The 18,625-nt window shown below is 47.0% G+C and overlaps 1 protein-coding gene across 1 annotated transcript; it reads left to right on the forward strand.

Annotated features, from left to right (window-relative positions):
* The first annotated feature begins 2,572 nt into the window (after nucleotides 1–2,572).
* LOC307204897 (2'-5'-oligoadenylate synthase 1-like) lies at nucleotides 2,573–17,903 on the forward strand. Its single transcript, XM_079957035.1, has 6 exons — nucleotides 2,573–2,969; nucleotides 6,734–7,025; nucleotides 8,078–8,253; nucleotides 9,704–9,930; nucleotides 12,519–12,666; nucleotides 17,758–17,903. The coding sequence occupies exons 1-6, from the start codon at nucleotides 2,787–2,789 to the stop codon at nucleotides 17,800–17,802; spliced, it is 1,071 nt and encodes a 356-aa protein (XP_079813161.1). The 5' UTR covers nucleotides 2,573–2,786; the 3' UTR covers nucleotides 17,803–17,903.
* Nucleotides 17,904–18,625: the final 722 nt, after the last annotated feature.

An 18,625-nucleotide genomic window follows, 5' to 3' on the forward strand; every position in this document is an offset into this window, starting at 1 on the left:
TAGTTCAGTCCAACCCAACTAGCCTTCAGATTTACAGCATGCTTATTCAAAAGTTAAGCTGACTGTCAAACAAATCAGTATGAACGCTCAATAAACAGGTCATCTCGATGCAATAAGTCATAGCAAAATCGTGACTTCTTACAAGAATAAAAAGGAATTCTCCTCTGCTGCCCTCTCCTGGCTGAACACATTTACTGCAGATGAAGTACCCTTACGTTGCAGGAAAAGTTATGTACAGTACTGTATCGTGAAAGTGAAAATAATGAAATGAGCATCTGTAACCAAATACATGCTGTGCCAGACACCTCTGGAGTCAGCCCCAGTGGACCCAGATTCCCATACCAAATGTGCTTACCCAAATTAGCTCAGTTGCTCACATGACATGGTAATGTTGATTCTTTTTGTATTTTTAAAAATTACTTACTGGATTTCTTATCTGTCCTTCCTGGCTTAATTTTGTGTGCACCAGGCAGAGCAAAGGGAAAAGGTCCCAACTTTATTATCAGATGGGAAACTCAACTGGAGATCAGTTAAAATCAGTTAAAATATGCTCCCACCACCACCAGACTTTTCCCCAAAGCCTGGAGCAAACAAGTTAATTAAATAGTCTCCTCCTTTGAGTGTTTGCCCTGAAATACCCCTCTTTCTCCCTTGTTATAGACACAGTCCCCAAATAGTATAATCATGGTTTGTCTTGAATTGCACCTGCCCAACAAACTGTGGGTGAGAACAGAAAAGTCGTTCTTTCTCTCCCCTCCTCAACTTCAGATGTTAATTGCATCCTCGCCAGCTGGGCTTTAGTTATCTGGCTCTGACTGACTCTCCCAGGACAGGCAGGGCCTGTTTTGAGAAAAGGCACGGATGTGTTTTCTTAGTTGAAAGGAGGGAGAGAACAATAAAGAAGAACAATAGAATGGAAGGCCACCATGGAGAATCTTGCTCAACTACATTCATGGAAAGAGGAGGGAAGGAACTGTCTCTGACTAAGGTTGAAAGAATGAACGCGTTGCCAACTTTTCTACTAGCCCCTGCTCCTGTGCCTTATACAATGGTACCTTGGTTCTCAAACACCTTGGTCCTCAAATGCCTTGGTTCTCAAACACTGAAACCCCGGAAGTAAGTGTACCGGGTTTTGAACCAATCATAAGCTGTGCCTTGGTTTTCGAACACAATCAATCAATCAATCAATCAATCAATCAATCAGTAGCTGAACTGGATTCCACACAATCACAAAAACAAATTAACTGAAAAAGCCTCAGAAACAAAAATGCCAAATAAATAGCAAAAACAAAAGCGCCAAATACAATGGTACTTTGGTTCTTAAACTTAATCTATTCCAGAAGTCCGTTTGACTTCTGAAATGTTCGGAAACCAAGGCACAGCTTCTGATTGGTGCAGGCGCCCCGGAAACAATAGCCGACAGCTGCATCAGACATTCGGCTTCCGAAAAATGTTCAAAAACCAGAACACTTAATTTCAGGTTTTTGATGTTTGGGAACCAAGGTGTTTGAGAACAAAGGTACCACTGCTTATATGTTTGAGTTTCATAGTGCAGTGGTACCTCTGGATGTGAATGGGATTCGTTCCGGAGCCCCATCCGCATCCTGAGTAAAATGTAAGATGCGACTGCACGTCTGCGCGTGCGTGGGTCGCGTTTTGCCGCTTCCGTGCATGAGCGTGACATCATTTTGAGCGTCTGCACATGTGCGAGCGGCGAAACCCGGAAGTAACACGCTCCGTTACTTCTGGGTTGCCACGGAGCGTAACTTGAAAACGCTCAACCTGAAGCACATTTAACCCGAGGTATGACTGTAGATCCAGCCCTGAGGGTAAGGCACTGGGGATGAATTTGTGGTAGCAAGGGGGAGGTGGACCTAAAACATTTGGAATCCTCTGCCTTAGTACATGCATAGTGGAGCACCTTACTTGGCCAGAGCACAGAAAAGTTTGAATCTATGTTTCAATGGAGGCATGCATTTCAGTTTGCATCTGGTTTTGAATGGAAGAAATTTGCCTTTAACTCGTGTGTATATATATATATATGATAGGGACGCAGGTGGCGCTGTGGGTTAAAGCCTCAGCGCCTAGGACTTGCCGATCGAAAGGTCGGCGGTTCGAATCCCTGCGGCGGGGTGCGCTCCCGCTGCTCGGTCCCAGCGCCTGCCAACCTAGCAGTTCAAAAGCACCTCCGGGTGCAAGTAGATAAATAGGGACCGCTTACCAGCGGGAAGGTAAACGGCGTTTCCGTGTGCGGCTCTGGCTCGCCAGAGCAGCGATGTCACGCTGGCCACATGACCCGGAAGTGTCTCCGGACAGCGCTGGCCCCTGGCCTCTTAAGTGAGATGGGCGCACAACCCCAGAGTCTGTCAAGACTGGCCCGTACGGGCAGGGGTACCTTTACCTTTATATATATATATATATATAGAGAGAGAGAGAGAGAGTTGACAAATCAACATTTCTGCCCTATCCCTGCAGGAGCCGCCCAGAGTGACTGGGGAGGCCGGGCCAGATGTGTGGGGTATAAGTAATAAATTATTGTTATTATAAGAGGCTTAGGGAAATGACTCTCCTGCTTTCTGTTCCGATCCTGTTTATGCTAAGATTAAAGCCGCTGTTTTGAGCAAAGTGAAACTTAAGGAAACGAAACTGAACAGGGCAGAGCAGAGCAAATACCGATAAGACAAAAGGCAGCGGTAAAAAGCAGGCATTTCCTTCTTTATTGCCAGCAGAGGTGAAAGCAGACCCAGAAGCTGCTGGATTGTCTCTCCTGCCTCAACCCCTCTACCATGGACCTCCTCTACAGATGTGGACCAAAAGAACTTGATAATTTCATCTTTCAGAATCTCCAGCCCAATAGGGAATTTAATCAGCAGGTGTGCAGTGCCATCGACATCATCTGTGAATTCCTGAAATCCACTTGCTTCAGGGATTTTACCCCTCCTCGACCCAAGGTGCTGAAGGTTGTCAAGGTCAGTGCCAGAGTCTGGGTGCTAAGAAAGAACGGTGTGGGCAGGTTCAAAGAGAGAGCGATGGGAGTGGGGAAGAGAATGAGAGTGTAGATTGTTAAGGTTGTAGATTGTAGGTTCCAGCTCTGTGATGGGTAAGCTAGAGTTCCCAGAATTCTTTCGGTTGTACACAGAGCTGCTAAGTGACTCTCTTATTAAGGCGGGCAGAGGGTCCTCTTGGTAGCTCCACCGTCCTCAGAAGGGAGCCCAGGAGAGGACATTCCCTGAGCTAGGGAATTCCTTCCCCACAGAAGTGCCCTTTATTAGTTTTCCAAATTAATACAAATCAAACCAAATTTATTTAATTTAACACAATTAACACAATCTAGCCAATTAATTGGTTAAATGTTGTAGCCCTTTCATGAATCAAGAGGGAGGGCCCAAGATGTTACAGTGGTACCTGGGGTTACATACGCTTCAGGTTACATACGCTTCAGGTTACACACTCCGCTAACCCAGAAATAGTGCTTCAGGTTAAGAACTTTGCTTCAGGATAAGAACAGAAATCGAGCTCTGGAGGCGCGGCAGCAGCAGGAGGCCCCATTAGCAAAAGTGGTGCTTCAGGTTAAGAACAGTTTCAGGTTAAGAATGGACCTCCGGAACGAATTAAGTACTTAACCTGAGGTACCACTGTATAACAACGTGAGACACGAATCCCAAAACGCAGAAGAGGAAAGTCCACTTGCGGAGCCAGAATGGGTGGGACCCACTCCCAGTTGGTGACACATTGGCAGAGCAAGCCTAATTTGTAGATAAACACTTAAATGATATTTACTTTTGACAGTGAGTGAGTCTCCACTGAGCCCAGCTCCGATAGTGGATGGAAATCTAAGGGAGATATCAGGGCCACTCTATGTGGCTCTTGGAACTCCCCCAGAGTTTAGCTTACATTCGAGTAGGACCCTAGCAGAGACACAGGCCTGACTAGCATGTTCCCTCCCTCCTGGTCGATCATTCAGGAGCTTCAAAAGCTTTCTTCAGCCCAAACATCACAGCAACTGATGCCAACAGACACTGGCACACTTAGGGATCCGCAGAGTGTTCGCAGTTTGCGTAACAGACCTCAGCAACTCAGCATTTTGGTGAATCTACTTTATTTACATATAAACACACACGGAACACTGCAACATGGCTCCCTCTCTCTCTAGCATCAGACAGCAAAGAGAAAAAGAACAAAGGACAATTGTCCCACTTCACGGAAAACAGTAACACTAACATCCTGTCTCCGTCACTTCCCACTCTGTGGAGTCAAAACATATACTGTCATGCGATAGACAACAATCCCATGACTGCAATCATGGAGCAGGAATTCTAACAATCATTCCCCTGGCTAGGATGCATCCTTGAACTCTGACCATCCCTGTCACTTGCCTCAATGCAGGACAGAGAGGGGTGTGCGTAAGAACTTGCCTTACCTGCAAAGCTACCACCTGCACTGGGTTGCCCCGCCCACTTTTGCCCCTGGACCCGCCCACTACTGTCTTGCAGTCCCAGAATGGAAGGTGTCTAATGGGTAGGACAGTGCATAGCCTCCCCCCACCCCAGTGAATCTGCCCCATGCCCCATTCAAGCAAACCTACACCCTGCACGGACCCAGGATTCCCCCTTTCTGGATTGAGTCTGGAATTAGTTCTCCCATGAAGAGTCTCCTGCTCTACAGGGAGGCATTAGAGTCAGGTGGCATCAGGCTCCTACCTTCTCCTGGGAAGTTAGGTAGGTTGCAGCCCTTTTGGGGGGAGAGGCGGAACCTGATGCATGCCCCTCCTTCCTTCCTGATGTTCCACCCCCTGGCAACCCCAAACCTCTCGAGGTCATTCAATCCAAACTGCAGTGATCTGTGTTTGTCTGAACCTGGCTCAGCTGATTCAGGCCTTGGATGACTCAGGCACAGTGGTGGAGCTTCATGCTCCAGCAGGGAAGCGGAGAGCAGGCATGGGCGTTGCTTATTTGTCTCAGCTACTTGCTTATTTGTCTCAGCTACTTGCTTAGCTAAATTTTCCAAAGATTCATTAATTTTTCCAAGTGCCTGTGCCAATACATCTTCAGGCAACATAACTTTTGATTTAACTTGTAAAGCAGCAGCTCCTGATGTGCCTGATGCTCCAGATGTTGAAGCCCTTCGCTGATGTGTAGTGTCAGTCCGATATTGTTTGCCAGACCTAGTAGTTTTTTCCTGTGCCAGCTCTAACTTTCCTTTCTCATTTGCCATAACACTCTCATGAGAGTCCAAGGTCAATCCCACAGCTGAAATATTTGTTTTGAAAAGGAATTTTCCAGTAGCCTAGTTATTGTTGCAACAATGTCAATGTTTCTCTAGGGGGACACAGTTACAACTCCAGTTTGCAACTTTTTTAAAAAACAAATATAATCCTTGTAGGTCCCCCAAGTCACTTAAAAACAACAGTTTCAATATCATCAAAAGTTACTTTAGAATCAGGAGAAGTCCAGAAACACTGTATCTCTCTCTCGCAGAGCTAGTTCAAAAGTCTTTAAACTTGCCGACAGGCTTTCCACTGATCGGTTTTTCCTGTCTGGGGGCAGCCCGTTCCCAGGTTTTAGGCAGCGGATATAACTTTCTTTCCCCCCTCTTCTTGCAGGTAAAATATGCTCAACTCTTTTCCCCTCCACTCCTGCAGTCTGGAGGGGAAACCACTTTCTTGATGTTAGATTTTAAGTCCTTACTGAACGTCTTTCAAAGTTTCTGCTTTACAGTCTCTTTGCTTTCATCTATTTACAAGCAGGGAAGGCAGACTTCCTGTTTATACCTTCCCGTTTCAGTGTCGAATTTAATCACTTTTTCTCCAATTAATTCAGTTTAATCCTACTCACGGGTAGTTGCTTTTAAGTCCAATTTCTCCAGGAAAAAGTCAGCGCTCTCCGATAACAGCTGTGCGGCTTCACTCCGCGGAAGAAGCAGTCGACTCTCAGCACCACGCCGCTCACCCCCCGTCCCACTCTGGAGTCCTTAAAAGAGCTCCTTCGCAACTTGGGGGGGCGCAAATGGTGCCCGCCGAGTCCCCACGTTCACAGGCTTCACCCGCCTGTGATTTTTAAAGGGTCCCCCCTTTGCCGCAGCGGCAAGACCCGATCCCGCGGAGCTAATCCCTCTGAGAATCAGAGGGAATCCGCCATTAATCGCTGGCGCTGACCCGGAAGTCCCCCTGGCTCAGCTGATTCAGGCCTTGGATGACTCAGGCGCAGTGGCGGAGCTTCATGCTCCAGCAGGGAAGCAGAGAGCAGGCGTGGGCGTGGCTGGCACACGCCCTGGGGGTATGGCGTGCGTCCTGGGGGTGTGGTGTGCCACCTGTAGGGGCGTGGCGTGCATCCTGACGGCGTGGCACACTGCCTGCGGGGGCGTGGTGCCCAGCACGGGGGGAGGAGCTGCGATGGCACCCCACTGGCATTGTGCCGCTGGGGGCGGTACGCTCCCCCCGCACCCCTCTTCTTCCGCCAGTGCTCAGGCATACAGCCCTAGCAATGGGATGGAGGATTTCGAAGTGCAGTTGCCCCCACGCAAAAGCCTGATTCCAATATCTATGTATCACAGAGGGTTGGAGTAGATGACCCTTTGACTCCCTTCCAACTCTAGAATTCTATGATTGATTGATATGTGTGAAATTGACACAAGCTAGAAATTGACCAGCCTGGAATCAGCCCCTGGTACTCATTCATCAGGGTGCAGGGAGACAAGGATATTTTACGAGGCATCATCGGATTTCCCTCCCTAGGGTGGCTCATCTGGCAAAGGCACAGCTCTGAAAGGGGGCTCGGATGCTGACCTTGTGCTGTTCCTTGACATCTTCAGTGGCTACGAAGACCTGGAGGGAGGGACCAGGGGCTTTATCATCCAGGAGATTGAGAAGAGGCTCAAGCAATGCCGGGAACTAATACGGAGCGATATAGAAATACTGATTGAAAAACCAAAGTGGGACAACCCACGGGTGCTCAGCTTCCAGCTTTGTTCTGGCGATTCCACAGAGTACATTGATTTTGATGTCCTGCCGGCCTTTGATGCTCTCGGTAAGTCCACCTGCCTAGGGATGTAGGCCCCATTCACACCACCTATGATGTAAAGCACCATTGACAGCAGTGTGAGCAGTTATGGCTTCCCCAAGGAATCCTGGGAACTGTAGTTCATTAAGGGCACTGAGAGTTGCCAGAGGACCCTCTAATCCCCTCACAGGTCTACCACTCCCAGAGTGGTTTAGCAGTTGTTATAAGAAAAAAACACAACTCCTTTTCCCTTATAGGGTATCCAAGAGCCTGTACAGTATATAGTCCTTAAAAGTGTTCCCTAGCGGTAGGAGAAAATAACAGAGGCCAACCAGAGTATATTGAGAAGCAGAGCCTGATCTTTATTCAAGGAACTGTTGCAACAGGGTCCCCACTCACCACACACAGGAGGGAGGTGAACCCTGAACAGTGGTGTGCAAGCCCTTATATAGACTTTTGAAATTGCCCATCCTGTAGCTGAAGACCAGCTCCCCAAAACATCATACATACATCACAGAAGGAGGCTGTCTACAGCAGAAATCCTGTGTTGCCAGGATACCTGATAATGGTCACTGGTTGCATTACCTGGGCAGCCTGGCCATTCTTTTGTGATGGTTAATACTTTAGTTCCTGAGTCCAGGTCACAGACTCACCCTATTTATACACAAATGCACCCTTGAGACAGGATTTGTGAGCAAAGAAACAATGGGGAGGCTTTTCCCATTTCCTTCCCCACTGCAGAGGAATATTCGAGGTCATTGGGAGAGTCAAAATGGCTTCAGGATTGCTCTCCTGTACTATTTCAGACAAGTGGTTCATATACTTATGTATGTGTTTGCCTTGTTCAATTTTGGACATTAATTTATATATTTGAGACCTTAGAATTCTTATAACACAGTCAATCCCTCATCACAGGGAACTGTAGCAATTGTAGTTCTGCAAAGGAGAAGGGGGCCTCAGTACCCTTAACAAACAACAGTTCCCAGGAAGAGAAGCCACGGCTGTTCAAAGGGGCAGGTGGGGCCTGAATCACCTGCTTCTCCTTGTACGTGTGACTCCGTCTTTGTTTTGAAAAACAGGTCACTATTGGGGCGGCATGCCTGACCCCCAGGTGTACATCAGACTGATCGACAGCAAGGGAGGCCAGGGGGGTCAGTTCTCTCCCTGCTTCACCGAGTTGCAGAAAGACTTCATCAAGGATCGCCCTACCAAACTGAAAAGTCTCATCCGTCTGGTGAAATACTGGTACAAACAGGTACAGGTACACACACACACGAATTTCAGATCACGTGTGAATTCAAATTAAAAACCTAGCACTGTGTAATGGTTCCTAAGGGGGTTGCTCGTGCGTCAGCAGGTGCCTATCTTCCTGGCTGGGTGCAAACACCTGGCTGGGCTGCCAAAGTGAACCTCCTCTGTCCGGACAGCCACTCACCCGTGGCTGTCTCAATCGCTGGCAGAATCCGTCAGTGGGCGTTTCTTAAACTTCTTCCAGCAAAGAAGTTCTTTGACGCCTAGTCTCCGCCTACCCTCTCTGCGCAGGGAGGGCGTGGGCAACGGAGGACCCCTAGTCTCCCCGCTGGTCCCAGGCAAGGAGTCATGGGACCGCCTCGCCACTTCCCCCACCTGCCCCCCTTCTCCACTGGTGCTACGCTGATTCTCTTCCCCAGAAGATGGGCTGCTTCTCTCGATCCCTGGACGCCCTCTGGAATCCCTCTGGCTTTCGCGCTCTCCCTCCAGTACTGATGGCAGTTCCCTGACACACTGGAAACCCAGTGAGCGCACAGTAAATGGGAGAACAGACACAACCCAAGACTAAAAATAAGTGCAAACTATAAAAATCAGAATTTGGTTTAGAAACCTGCTGGAAAGAAAAGGTCTTCAGTGAAGTGGCAGGACCAGCAATCAGGGATGATGGGAATTATAGTCCCCAAACAGCTGGAGATCCAAATTTGGGAAACCCTGTGTGGCGATCGCACAGGGTCCTCGGACGTTTCACCATCTATTGATCCCTGTGCCACCACTTTATTTCTTGCTGCCACCACCCAGGCCCTACCTGGTACAATACTGAGTCTAGCCAGGGTTAAATTGGAACATAAACTTCTGTTTATTTATTGCAGTTTAACAAGTGTGTGGTTTCATAAACGGTCTCAGTCAATTACAATCATACCTATAACTTCCACTACTTGCTCTCACTCACTAAATCACCTCTCAGATATTTACTTGTCTTCCTAGCCCCTAACTGTTCCTGACTCAGCTTATTTCGCTACACTAACTCAACCTACCCACAGACTCTATCCGAATTCACTCCCACTCCAACCAACCACCCAACTCCCAACGAACTCTCCCTTCGCCCCTCCCAGAGCTGGTTTTATAGTCCCTCTGACTCCACCCCCGGGTTCTGATTGGGTAACCTGCTTAACTATTTCACCTCCAGCACTCTCATATGTTAACATCACACCCTGCTCTAAAGAGAAGCATTTTGGAACACTGAAAATGCCAGGTTCTTCAGTTTCAAGAGAATAGGGTGCAAGTTCCGTTATGTACTTAGAAGGGGGCATGGCTGTGAATTCTGGTCTTAAGTTGTCAGGTACTGCCAGCCTGTATATCCCATTCCGTTGCCTGATCATTTCATATTCTTCCATTGATGCTACCCATTGTATTGCTGTGGGCTATACTTAATATGTTCTCCCATGTAACTGTAGCTGCCGAAATTGCAATCGAAGCCCCCAAAGTATGCACTTGAGTTGCTGACTGTCTACGCCTGGGAACAAGATGGTAAGAGGACTTCTTTCGACATGGCGGAAGGTTTCCAGACGGTCCTTTGGCTCATCCAACAGTACAAAAACCTCTGCATCTTTTGGACAAAGTACTATGACTTTCAGAATGAGACTCTCAAGAAATACCTGCATAATCAACTCCGGAAACCCAGGTCAGTATTCTCTGTGCCTCTCTCTTAGGCACTGCCATTTTGCAGGTGAAAATAGGGAACCTCTTATGGACTAGTAACCCCTCCTATTCCTGCACCATGGATCAAATGAACAGCAACTCCTCCATCTATATTTCCCAACTTTACATCCTTCCCCATAGAGTTTTCCTGCATAGAGAGAGTTCTTCAGGCAAATCTGTTGTAGGTTTAAAGTGAGAGTTGAAATCCTGAGAATGGTAGTTCTCTGAGAGATGCAGATCTCTAGGATTGCCATATTTCAAAGAGCAAAAAAGACAACACGTTTGCCAACTTCTACTTTTAACTACAGAGCCTAGGACTTGCTGATCAGAAGGTCGGCGGTTCGAATCCCCGTGATGGGGTGAGCTCCCATTGCTCAGTCCCAGCTCCTGCCAACCTAGCAGTTTGAAAGCACACCAGTGCAAGTAGATAAATAGGTATCGCTCCGGTTGGAAGGTAAACGGCATTTCCGTGCGCTGCTCTGGTTCGCCAGAAGCGGCTTAGTCATACTGGCCACATGACCTGGAAGCTGTACGCCGGCTCTCTTGGCCAATAAAGCGAGATGAGTGCTGCAACCCCAGAGTTGGTCACGACTGGACCTAATGGTCAGGGGTCCCTTTACCTTTACCTTTACTTTTAACTATGGATCACTATAAGGACTCTACCCATGAAAAGGAGGATGTGTCCTGGAAATAGAGGACATATGGCAACCCAATCTCAAACACAGGGCTGATCCCACTATAGAAGCAAAGTGGGTGTCCACTCAGGGCAGGCTTTGCCAACTTGGCGCCCTCCAGAACAACCAGAGCTGGCTGATGGGAGTCGCAGTCCAAAATGGCTGTGCTGACTGGGGCTGATGGAAGTTGAAAAACACCTGGATGACCTGCCTTAGGGGTCAGTCACATGTATTGTGTATTGATTAATTCCCCCCCGATCTGAGATCAATTTCTCTTCATTTTGCAGTTGTGCCTTAGGAAAACCTGATCTTACCCACTGAATCAGATGCCCTGTAAGCCAAATCTATCTTCGGATTTTCTGCGCATCTGTTAAAATCTCAGTGGGTAAGATCTGAGTTTTACAAGATGCAGCTTGTGGAACAAAGAGAGAAGCAATTGAACCCAGTGTAACCAATCAATCTACAATATAATCAAAATACAGTGGTACCTTGGTTCTCAAACTTAATCCGTTCCAGAAGTCTGTTCCAAAACCAAAGCATTCCAAAACCAAGGTGCGCTTTCCCATAGAAAGTAATGCAAAATGGATTAATCTGTTCCAGACTTTTAAAAACAACCCCTAAAACAAAAATTTAACATGAATTCTACTATCTAACGGGACCACTGATCCATAAAATGAAAGCAATGAACAATGTACTGCAGTCACACAATCAATCAGTAGCTGAACTGGGTTCCACACAGTCACAAAAATAAAAAAGCTGCAAAAACACAAAATAAATAGCAAACAGCCCTCAGCATAACACTCAAAACAGAAATGTGGCACTCAAATCATAAGTGTAGCACTCAAAACGGAGCATGTTTGGCTTTTGAGAAAGTCTGCAAACCTGAACACGTACTTCTGGTTTGGCACTGTTTGGGTTCCAAGTTGTTTGAGTACCAAGGCATTTGAGAACCAAGGTAAAAGTAAAGGGACCCCTGAACGTTAGGTCCAGTTGTGGAAGACTCTGGGGTTGCGACGCTCATCTCGCTTTATTGGCCGAAGGAGCCGGCGTACAGCTTCCGGGTCATGTGGCCAGCAAGACTAAGCCGCTTCTGGCGAACCAGAGCAGCGCACGGAAACGCCGTTTACCTTCCTGCCGGAGCGCTACCTATTTATCTACTTGCATTTCGACGTGCTTTCGTACTGCTAGGTTGGCAGGAGCAGGGACCGAGTAACAGGAGCTCACCCCGTCACGGGGATTTGAACCGCCAACCTTCTGATTGGCAAGCCCTAGGCTCTGTGGTTTAGACCACAGCTAACAAAACTGGGAATGAGCCTTTTCTGATTGTGCTTGAAAGGAGATTCTGCAAATCCCTAGGCTGAGGTTGCTAATCCTTTTCTGTTGGTGGGGTCACATGCTTTGTGAGGTCTACATGCTGCAGTGGGTGTGGCTAGAGTGGGTGTGGCTTATTGGGACTGGTTGGGCAAAAGGCAGGGAGGCCAACAGTAGGTGGCGCCAGAGCTCAGAACAAGCAGAGCCAGAAAATAGACATGGTGAAAGCAAGCCTTGCCTTCCCACACTCTCAAACCCATGAATACACAGGCGCATCACAAACAAACAAACTAACTAACAAACAAACAAACAAACCAGCATATATGCAGCAGATCTTCAGTGTGGGCTTCTATTGAAATACAGACCATAGCAGTGGTGGTGAGAGGTGAGGAGAGGTATCTTTATTCAGAGCTGGTGATTCCTCATCTCCTGATACTTCTGGCATCCCACAACCACCATGAGTGGGTTTGGAGGGGGAGTCTATACCCCCCAAAAATTGCTTGGTGGGAGGTGGGCCAGGTTTTTAGGCTAGGGTTCTTTCGCTCCTTCCTGAGGCTAATGAATCTTTCCTGTCTCTGTATTTTAGGCCTGTCATTCTTGACCCAGCAGATCCAACTGGGAACGTAGGAGAGGGGAAACGCTGGGATCTACTTGCAGAAAAGGCTGCGGATTGTGCTAGGCAGGCATGCTTCACGAAACCCAATGGCTCCATGGTTCAACCCTGGAATGTGCCGGTGAGGGCAGCATAGAATCATAGTATTGTAGTGTTATAAGAAAAACTGTTCCCTTTCCCTTATGGGGTATCCAAGAACCCGTATAGAGTCCTTAAGTGGGTTCCCTATCAGTAGGAGAAAATAACAGAGGCCAACCAGAGTATATTGAGAAGCAAAGTGGCTAGTAAGCCTGATCTTTATTAAACTGTTGCAACAGGGTCATCACTCACCACACACAGGAGGGAAGAGAACCCTGAACAATGGTGCACAAGCGCTTATATAGACTTTTGAAATTGCCCACCCTGTAGCCCAAGACACACACCCCATACATCATACATACATCACAGAAGGAGGCAGTCTCCAGCAGAAATCCTGTCTGCCAGGATACAGTGGTGCCTCGCAAGACGAAAAGAATCCATTCCGCGAATCTCTTCGTCTAGCAGTTTTTTTGTCTTGCGAAGCAAGCCCATTAGCGGCTTAGCGGATTAGCGCTATTAGCGGCTTAGCGGATAAGCGGCTTAGCGGCTTAGAAAAAGGGGGGGAGGGAAAAAAGTCAGAAAAACTCGCAAGACATTTTCGTCTTGCGAAGCAAGCCCATAGGGAAATTCGTCTTGTGAAGCACCTCCAAAATGGAAAACCCTTTCGTCTAGCGGGTTTTTCGTCTTGCGAGGCCTTCGTCTTGCGGGGCACCACTGTACCTGATAATGGTCATTGATTGCATTACCTGGGCAGCCTGGCCATTCTTTCGTGATGGTTCATACTTTAGTTCCTGAATCCAGGTCACAGGCTCACCCTATTCATACACAAATACGCCCTTAAGACAGGATTTATAACTGAAAAGACAATGGGAAGGCTTTCCCCATTGGCCTCCCTTACTGCAGAGGAATATTTGAGGTCATCAGGAGAGTCAAAAAGGTTTGCTCTCCCGTACTATTTCAGACACATGGTTTATATATTTAGATATGTGTGCATTTATGAATATTTCTTTTATATTTGAGACCTTAAAATTATTATAACAGTAGAGTTGGAAGGGACCCCAAGCCAACCATCTAGTCCAGCGGTTCTCCACCTGTGGGGCCCCAGATTTCATTGGACTACAACTCCCATCATCCCTGACCACTGGTCATGCTGGCTAGGAATGATGGGAGTTGTAGTCCAACAAAATCTGGGGACCCACAGGTTGAGAAACACTGATCTAGTCCAACCCCCTGCAATGCAGGAATAAATAATCCCTGACAGTTGGTCATCCGGGCCACTAGGGGGCGCATCGGAAGATGGCTGACAATAACATCTCTCCGACCCACACAAGGTAATTTGGAGGCTATGATGGGAGTAATTAGCCTCCCTACCCAGCCCAGGATGGTGGGGGGACTGCCCTTGCCTGCTGTGCCCTATACTACCCCCGAATTTGTGGGGATGGGGGCACTAGGCACAAAGCCCTCCTGTGGGATTCCGGCACTCCTGGACGCCATCCCTGATCCACGCCACTAGCTGCAAGAACTTCAAAAGAAACAATTTGGATGAAGGAATGCACATATTTCAAGGAAGGAGGGGGAGTAAAGACTGCTAACAGAAGAGATCTCTGATAAAACAAGACAAGAATAAAACATGAGAAGATACGCCAAGATAAAAAGGTAAAGGTAAAGGTACCCCTGCCCGTACGGGCCAGTCTTGACAGACTCTGGGGTTGTGCGCCCATCTCACTTAAGAGGCCAGCGGCCAGCGCTGTCCGGAGACACTTCCGGGTCACGAGGCCAGCGTGACATCGCTGCTCTGGCGAGCCAGAGCCGCACACGGAAACGCCGTTTACCTTCCCTATTTATCTACTTGCACCCGGAGGTGCTTTCGAACTGCTAGGTTGGCAGGCGCTGGGACCGAGCAGCGGGAGCGCACCCCGCCGCAGGGATTCGAACCGCCAACCTTTCGATCAGCAAGCCCTAGGCGCTGAGGCTTTAACCCACAGCGCCACCTGCGTCCCCTATACGCCAAGATACAGTATGGCAAATGACTGATGGGGGAGGGGAAAAAACTTTCCTTTCTTTCCTTATGTGATTAAACAAGAATCCCCTCCCCTCACGAGTCAGAATTGTCATTTTAAGGACTTAAGCTGTGGATCTAAGGCTGTGTGGAGATAAACTTTCGAACCAAAGCATGTTTTAAGAAGAGCGTGGAATGTATAAGAGCTTTGGAATGACGCAGTTAAAAATGCCGTCGCCATATTGGGAAGTTCTGTCGGAGGTCTTGAGTCTGGGAGGAGAAAGAGAGAAATAGAGCTGTTTATATATTGTGGGTGAAACTCCTCAGAGGGACTTAAGAGCGACAGTTTTACGAGATCAATGATGGAAAGAGCGATGTTATCTATGAAGGTGATGATATATGGAAACCATCTCGATTTGAGGATTGGAAGAATGGAAAATTCACACAGGATTATTATTAGTGTTTATTGGCTTAAGGAGTCTATCAGAACAGATCATAAAGAAAAAAGAGAAAATATATGAACAAGATGTGATGTGGAAACAGCAAGATAAGACTGGATAGAATTATGAACTCTGTTTGGATTGATTTGAATTGATTTGGACATTACAGTAGCAAGAAGATGATCAGAATCCCCCTTCGGATCTTGAAATATGGGTCCCCCCAACAAAATTTAAAATTCGGCATTGTAATTTGGAATTTATGTGATGTGATTTAATTTGATTTGATTGGCCGGTTAATAAAAATTATTATTATTTTTTTAAAAAAAAGACAGTTGGTCATCCAACCGCTGTTTAAAAACCTCCATTGAAGGAGAGCCCACCACCTTTCGAAGGATTTCGTTTCACTGTCCAACAGCTCTGATCCTTAGAAAGTTCTTCCTAAACTTGAGTTGGAATATCCTTGTCATTTGAATCCATTGGTTTGGTTCATACCCTCTGAAGCAGCAGAAAACAAGCCTTGCAGATATTTGAAGATGGCTCTCATATTTCAATCTTCTCTCTGCCAGGCTAAACATACCCAACTCCCACAATCACTTTTCATAAGGTTGACTTCCAGGCCCTTAAGCATTTTGGTTGCCCTTCTCTGCTCACATTCCAGCTTGTCAAGTCTGTGCTGGTGATATGTGGCCCCTAAGTGTGGCCCTCAAAGAACAACCAGCTCTCACGGACTGAGATGACAGAATGTGTGATGTGGGTGACATTTGCTAGGGACAAAGGTGGCTGGAGTGTGTTTATTACCAGTAGGGCAGAAGGCAGGGAAGCCAACAGTAGGTGGCACCCTAGCCAAGAACAGTCAGAGCCAGAAGCAACAATAGGTGGAGCCGACAAATTCTAAGCCTTGCCTCTATTATTTTTTCTGAGTCCTAGAAGGGCAACACTAATACTCAGTGAGGAGGAAGCTGGTAGGTGTGGCCACCCCTTGGACTGGTTGCAAGTAAGGAAGCAGGGAGTTGGTGGGGCAATGCCCCATTTGCCCTGATGGACTGACCTCTGCTAAGTGAGGATTTGCAGTCCAGGTGAGCGCACTCAACAGAAACTCCAATCTATATTGTCTTGCATTTATGCAAGGTAAAGGGACCCCTGACCAGTCATGGCTGACTCTGGGGCTGGGGCGCTCATCTCGCTTTACTGGCCGAGGGAGCCGGCGTACTGCTTCCAGGTCATGTGGCCAGCATGACTAAGCTGCTTCTGGCGAACCAGAGCAGCGCACGGAAACACCGTTTACTTTCCCGCCGGAGTGGTACCTATTGATCTACTTACACTTTGACGTGCTTTTGAACTGCTAGGTGGGCAGGAGCAGGGACCAAACAACGGGAGCTCACCCCATCGTGGGGATTCGAACCGCCGACCTTCTGATCAGGAAGCCCTAGGCTCTGTGGTTTAACCCACAGCGCCATCTGCGTCCTTATTCCCAGCCCCAGGTTTAATCATCCTCTAAGCCCTCCCCTAATAAAAGCAACAGATGGGGGAAAGGAAGCTTGCCCCTCAATTTATGTACACAGAAATGCTTCGTTTCCCCAACATCTCTCCTGAACGGAACTGGAGTTTCTAGGGCCACATTCACACTGATGTAAACAAGCACCATGCATTTAAAGTGTTAGGACACCTGTTATGTACTGAGTTGAATAGGATCCAAAATGCAGCAGTCTGATTGGTCCTAGAACAATAGGGTTCAGAATGCATCAGTCTGATTGGTCTGCAGGAACCACCCAATCCAACTCCAGGTAGAAGTGAATCCACAACCTGATTGGCCTACAGGAGAATCCCGGAATTAGCCAATCACGTGGGGCCCATTGTGTAAATAATGTATATAAAGCAGACATCCTGGGGGAACTTCCATTCCTCCTCACCGCTATGAGCTGAATAAAGAGCATGAAATCCACTCTTGACTCTCGGTATATTTCAACATCGTTTTAAACAGTCAGGGCTTCCCCCCAAAGAAGCCTGGGATGTGTAGTTTGTTGAAGTTGCTGGGAGAAGAGGGGCCTCCAAACATATTTCCCTTCCAGAGCTGCTAATAATAATAATAATAATAATAATAATAATAATAATAATAAAATAATAATAATAATTTCATTTCTATACCGCTTTATATTTTAAAGAAAAATCACAAAGCGCTTTACAGCATATTAAACATCAATAAAACAACCCAGAATCAAACATTTCTGAAGGAAGTCAAATATAAAGTATATAGTCAAAGCAACATAATTAACAGGAAACTAAAATACTATAATCTTAAAGATTTCAGAATAAAACATTACAAAGGAGGTCAACTGCAGAATACGTATTTAAAACAAACAAAGTCAACAAAACAAAAAAATCTTAAACATTTCAACAGAGCTGCCTGTGAAGAGGGGTTGACTATAAACCGCTCTGGAATTGTAGCTCTGAGTGGAATAGGGGTTTTCTAACAGGTCTTGGCATTTTGAACGAACTACAGCTCCCAGAATTCTTTTGGGGGAAGCCATGGTTACTTGAAGTGGTGTCACAGTGCTCTAAATGGATGCTGTGACTGTTGCCTGCGTTAGGGATCGCTTAATAAACCTCTGAGAGACCGTTCCAGTATTAAGTGGGGTGTAAAATACATGAAATGTGGGCCAGATGGAAACTACATTTTTGTTCATTTTCCTTCCAGCTGCAAGTGCCCTGGGAAGAGCCGTACTCTTGCACCATACTCTGAGGAGACCCCTTCCAGCCTCATCGTAAGAGAAGCTCTCCGTGGGTGTCTGAAGAGGCTTATATTGCTTTCCAAGATATTGAAGTTAAAAATTTAAGGTCTTATATATATAATAAATGTTCATAAATGTACCAACCAAGCATGTACATAGATACATGGATCACATGTCTGGAGCAGCACAGGAAGACCGCCCTGAAACCATTTTGACTCCCAAACTGACCAAATGTTTTCTCTGCAAGGAGGGAGGGGGTGAGGGAACCTTCCCATTGTCTCAGGAATTAAGAAATCACCATCTCAAAGGAATAGCCAGACTACCAGGAAAGGCAATCAGATAAGGCATTATCAGATAACCTGGCAGACAGGAAAAACAACAGCATTCAAATTTCTGTTGTAGACCACCTTTTCTGTGATGTAGGTATGATGTTTGTGGGGGGTGGTCTTGGGTTACACCCCTTCTGTGATGTATGTATGATGTATGGAGGGGTGGTCTTGAGCTCCAGGGCAGGGAATTTAAAATGTCTATACAGTGGTGCCCCGCAAGACGAATACCTCGCAAGACGAAAAACCCGCTAGACGAAAGGGTTTTCCATTTTGGAGGTGCTTCGCAAAACGAATTTCCCTATGGGCTTGCTTCGCAAGACGAAATGTCTTGCGAGTTTTTCTGACTTTTTTTCCTTTCCCTTTTTCTAAGCCGCTTATCTGCTTATCCGCTAAACTGATAAGCCGCTAAAAGCCGCTAATCCGCTAATCCGCTAAGCCGTCAATGGGCTTGCTTCGCAAGATGAAAAAACCGCTAGACGAAGAGAATCGCGGAACGGATTCCTTT

The sequence above is a fragment of the Podarcis cretensis genome (genome assembly GCF_951804945.1).
Source record: "Podarcis cretensis genome assembly, chromosome: 16".
NCBI classification, from domain to species: domain Eukaryota; kingdom Metazoa; phylum Chordata; class Lepidosauria; order Squamata; family Lacertidae; genus Podarcis; species Podarcis cretensis.

What these genes read in the sequence shown, in the direction of transcription:
- LOC307204897 (XM_079957035.1), top strand. Translation starts at nt 2,787, where the DNA reads ATGGACCTCCTCTACAGATGTGGACCAAAAGAACTTGATAATTTCATC. An exon ending in GCCGGCCTTTGATGCTCTCG is followed by an intron (nt 7,026 to 8,077) that starts GTAAGTCCACCT and finishes TTTGAAAAACAG; the next exon opens with GTCACTATTGGGGCGGCATG. An exon ending in TTCAACCCTGGAATGTGCCG is followed by an intron (nt 12,667 to 17,757) that starts GTGAGGGCAGCA and finishes TTTTCCTTCCAG; the next exon opens with CTGCAAGTGCCCTGGGAAGA.